At 39.4% G+C, this 5,099-nt stretch overlaps 1 protein-coding gene across 1 annotated transcript; it reads right to left on the reverse strand.

Moving 5' to 3' along the window:
• Positions 1–567: 567 nt before the first annotated feature.
• LOC120521190 (gastrula zinc finger protein XlCGF49.1-like) lies at positions 568–1,185 on the reverse strand (the record flags this gene model as incomplete). The annotated part of the gene is made up of 1 exon (XM_039742985.1): positions 568–1,185. A coding segment is annotated over one exon (618 nt), but the record flags the coding sequence as incomplete, so codon positions are not given.
• Positions 1,186–5,099: the final 3,914 nt, after the last annotated feature.

Genomic DNA, 5,099 nt, shown 5'->3' on the forward strand with positions numbered 1-5,099 from the left:
TCAAAGATCGAGACAGTAAAATGATCCGAACTTCCCATCACTAATCTGAAGTGTATTACTCTCAGAGAATTGTTTTCCATATTCAGGACTGCAATATGGCTTCTTCTGTGTGAATTCTTTGGTAGATCTGAGGAGTATGTCTTTTTAAAAAGTGTTTGCCACATTTATTACAGCCAAACTGCTTCTCCCCAGTGTCAAAAGTGTCAAAAGGTGGCTTCTTTGTAAAAAGTGTTTGCCACATTCAGAACAGGGATATGGCTTCTATCCTGTGTGAATTCTTTGGTGGATCTGAAGTTGGCTTCTCCGTGTAAACTTTTCTACATTCAGAGCAGCAATACAGCTTCCCTGTGTGAATTTTAATGTGTGACTGAAGATTGCTACTGTAAGAGAATTGTTTTCCACATTCGGGGCAGCAATATGGCTTCTCTCCTGTGTGAACTCTTTCATGAACTGAAAGGTGATTTCTTTGTGAAAATTGCTTGCCACATTGAGAACAGCAATATGGCTTCTCTCCTGAGTGAGTTTTAATATGCCTCAGAAGAGCATTACATCTCGGGAATTGTTTACCACATTCAGAACAACAGTACGGCTTCTCGCCTGTGTGAATTTTAATGTGTGACTGAAGATTACTACTGTAAGAGAATTGTTTTTCACACTCAGGGCAGCAATATGGCTTCTCTCCAGTGTGAATTCTTTCATGAATCGAAAGGTTATTTCTTCTTGAAAATTGCTTGCCACATTTAGAACAGCAATATGGCTTCTCTCCTGAGTGAGTTTTAATGTGCCTCAGAAGAGTATTACGTCGTGGGAATTGTTTACCACATTCAGAACAGTAATATGGCTTCCCACCTGTGTGAATTATTTTGTGGCCCTGAAGTTGGCTTCTTTCTGAAAACTGTTTACCACATTCAAAGCAGTCATATGGCTTTTCACCTGTGTGGATTCTTTGGTGGCTCTGAAGGCTGCTTCCCTTTGAAAACTGTTTGTCACATTCAGAACAGCAATATGGCTTCTCTCCTGTGCGAGTTGTAATACAAGTCTGAAGAGTATCACTGCAAGTGAATTGTTTTCCACATTCAGGGCAACAATACGGCTTTTCTTCTGTGTGAATTCTTCTGTGGCTCTGAAGATTACTCATTTCAGAAAACTCTTTGCCACATTCAGAACAGCAGTGAAGTATTATACCTGTATAAGTTTTAAAAGAATAAAAGAGCTTAGTTGTTAATCCACAGCTTTAATAATGACATTATCTTACAACATGAAATAACAAGTGTTGGGTGGATTTATGAACAAACTTTGATAAACATAAGCAATTGTTAATATTTAGGTAACATGTGGAAAGATATTTAACTTGTTAATTTTTTCAGTCATATTACAACTAGTCCTTACATGAGCATAATCAGTGGGGCCAAAAAGTTTAATCAGTAAAATAAAGAGTTCACATAAGATAGGCACAATCAACAAGATTATTGTTGACATTTTTTATACTATATTACAGAACTACATCATCAGGTTTTTATCATATTCTTAGAATCTATATATATACTTCACTAAATCCATGGCAAGCAAGACACACGCAAGACAGAGCCACGGCCACCAACTCACAGAGCCAAGCCCACCAACAATTTACTAAGCGGCCGAACACGGACGGCAATACAGACCATGTGACCGCATCGACAGAGCCCGCCCACTAACAATTCGAGCAGAGCAATTGCCAAGAGTGTTTTCATTAATCAAGAAAGAAAGTCGGAGGTTCGAAGACAATCAGATACCATCGTGATTCCGACCATAAACGATGCTGAATGGTGATCTGACAGCATTATTCCCATGACCCGCAGGGCAGCCAACCAGGAAACCAAAGTCTGTGGGTTCTGGGGAGAGTATGGTTGCAAAGCTGAAATTTAAAGGAATTGACAGAAGAGCACCGCCAGGAGAGGAGCCTGAGGCTTAATTTGACTCAACACGGGAAACCTCACCCGGCCCGGACACAGAGAGGATTGACAGATTGATAGCTTTATCCCAAGTCTGTGGGTGGTGGTGCATGGCCGTTCTTAGTTAGTGGAGCGATTTGTCTGGTTAATTCCAATAACGAGCGAGACTCCCTCCTGCTAAATAGTTACGCGACCCCCGAGCGTTCAGTGTCCAACTTCTTAGAGGGATGCCATCTAGCCCCATCCCTCACTCTGGGAGGTGGGGGCACAACGGTGGTCCTCCAGTTTTCAATCACGGACAATTGTATGTTGCTCTCTCCAAAGTTCCATCTTTTCATTCACTTACAGTTGTATCCTCAAACCCACCCCTTTGGACAACTGTGTCTTTCAGGAAGTGTTCACCCATCAATACATAACTGTTGTGGGTTGGCTAGTATTATATACAATACATATGTAAGTATTAATCTTCAGTTGTTGTTATATTGGAGAGGTTTGTGTTTAAAATAGAGTACCATGACAAACATGAGAAAGGCGCTTTTATTCAACAGAATGTGTTGATATGTCTACACACTTAGCCCAAAGCCACTTGACTCAGTGATGTGCTTGATTTCAAAATAGAGGAAGGAGATAACAAAGCAAAAGCATTCTAATATATGAATTTGACATGTTGGAGCTATACAAAAGAGAACAGAGTAAAATTTAAATGAATAAAACACAAATGTCACTGAAAAATCCCAGAGACCCACATGTCACTTGACTGATCATTTGAAACAGCAAACTGCACAGTTGTGGCCAAAATGCAAAATATACTTCAGGATTCATACCACTTGGACCAGAGGAACTTTTTATTTTTGTGCAAATGGATTTAAAAATTAATGTAATGGATTTAACTTTTTCAGCTAAAACAGGGGCCTCCAGAAGGGAAGCATCATTTTTTTTAATCCCCCTCCCTCAAGAGTTTTGGTAAAATTGAATAGAGTTGAAAAACACATCAAGCGCTTCCAAAGATGGGGTTCAGCAGAGGGGAAACTTCAGGAAAAAATAATAAAGAATAAAAACCCTTATTAATTTCAAAACGGTACTTAGTGCTATTACATATCAATCTATTTTAGCACTGTATGCTCGACCTGGGACATGGAGGCTAACAAGTCTCATCTGCACAATCCAAGTGGCTAACAGTTTACTAAGTTTAGCACCAGGGAGAGAGCAAAGAGAGCACCACTTTCAATTCTGCAGACCGCATAAGAAGGTCATTTACCTTCTCTCTGATAAGCATAATTTTGAGCTTGTTTCTCAAGATCATTATATTCCTCTGGGCCAAGAGAGAAAATTTGGACGCATAAGCAATGGGAAGATCTCGAACATGCTCTTTAATAGCCAGCCAAGTAAAAGCTGGACCCTGAGCAGAGTCTTTGTTTTGAGCTAAAATTCCTCAGGTTTATGAGAGGTTTGTATAATAAAATCTGCATGAAATAAAGGAAGAAAATGCTGAAGGTTAAGGCACCAGTGGACAGAAAATAAGGACAATAATAGAAATGTATCAATCAGGTTTAGAGCCAAAAGAAATCTGGCAGCCCGTGAAGAGGGAGGAATTAGCTAATTAATCAGGGAAGGTGATATATTGAGCAAGGGATTGATAAATGTATTTGCATCCATACCGATGATTAGTTGGAATTTACAAGAAGAAAGGATGCATATAATGTGTTACTATATGGAGGTGTGGCATAGATTGAACGAAACCTGCTGGGTGAAACACCTCCACACTAAGAACCTTCACATGCAGAGCACAACAAACCAGAACCAAAACTCCATGTTTTATTTTATTTTAATTTTTAGTAGTGGTAAAAGAAGGATGCTGCCACACAGTAGTACCTTAAGGTAGCTCATTGAATGTCTTTAACCAAAAGAAATGATTCTTACAAACAGGCTGTATCAACCTACTTGGAAGATAATAACTCAGCAACAGTCAAGTGTTTGCAAGTAGAAGAGAAGAACCTTACAATCCAAAAGAGACACAAGAGGGTAAAACAAAAGGGGCAACAAAAGAGAACACTACGAGGTGTGAAAATGAGTCTACCCCATGTCCTCGACAGCAATCATGTATAATGTAGATAGCAGCTCCAGAATCCAACCACAAAACCTTAAAGAAAACTCAACCAAGGTCTCTAAAACAAAAACACTGAAAAAAGCACCATGTAATGCTTATGATTGGGAAACATGGGAGAGTTTGGTAAACAGTTCACCTGACCCATCATTCACAAAACTGGGGTCAAATTGGTGAAAAGATGACACAAACACACATCTGAAGAAAAATATGACATGCAAGCAGATATTAAACAATTGTGGGTCGAGAGAAACACTCAGCACATGGAGTGATCAAGGCTCGTGCGCAGACCCCTCACAACCTCCAATGACTCTCTAATCACATGTGTATGTACACACACAAAATACACACATGAAAAAGGAAAGAAAAAAATAGCCATTATAAATCCATACTAAGGAAAATGTTTAAGTAGTCCTTGAATATCACGCATAAAACAGTCAAAGTGGCCAAGCACTAGTGACACGAAGGAGTCAAGGGCATTGGGCGCCTATTGAGGGCCTGTTAAAAGCGCTAACTTTTAGCTTTATTACTGGGGGGCAAATATACAAGCTATAGAAACCTGGACATGGACACAAACAGATCAACAGACACAGGCTTGGTCCGCAACGGAAATAAAATCCTGCAGTATTTTATATTCCTTGCTTTGTGCCCCAATAAATACAAGTCATCGCCAATATACTAACAACTCAATTGTGCTTCATTCACTCAGAAAATTGCTCAGGAACCAATGCAGGAAGTACTTTGAGGCAGAGAAGCTCTTATCTGTGACACCTCTGCACGATAACCACCTTTTCCCTCCCTCTCAAACATACAGAGCTTTTAATGTCTGGAAAACATTTGAGATTGAATCACTTAGAGATCTGTTGTATCCTATGAACAATTACATTCCAAATTTAACTTTCCACCTACACATTTCTTTCACTATCTACAATTAGGAACTTTGTTAAACAGAACCTGCTCGATTTTACTTCTTGCACCCTCCTCCATGCCGGAAAAATACTGCTCAATCTCAGGACTTAGACTCCATCTCTAAAATATATAAAATTATTTTACAGTCTCTCCAC

This window comes from Polypterus senegalus, unplaced genomic scaffold (genome assembly GCF_016835505.1).
Source record: "Polypterus senegalus isolate Bchr_013 unplaced genomic scaffold, ASM1683550v1 scaffold_8510, whole genome shotgun sequence".
Taxonomy (NCBI): Eukaryota; Metazoa; Chordata; class Cladistia; order Polypteriformes; family Polypteridae; genus Polypterus; species Polypterus senegalus.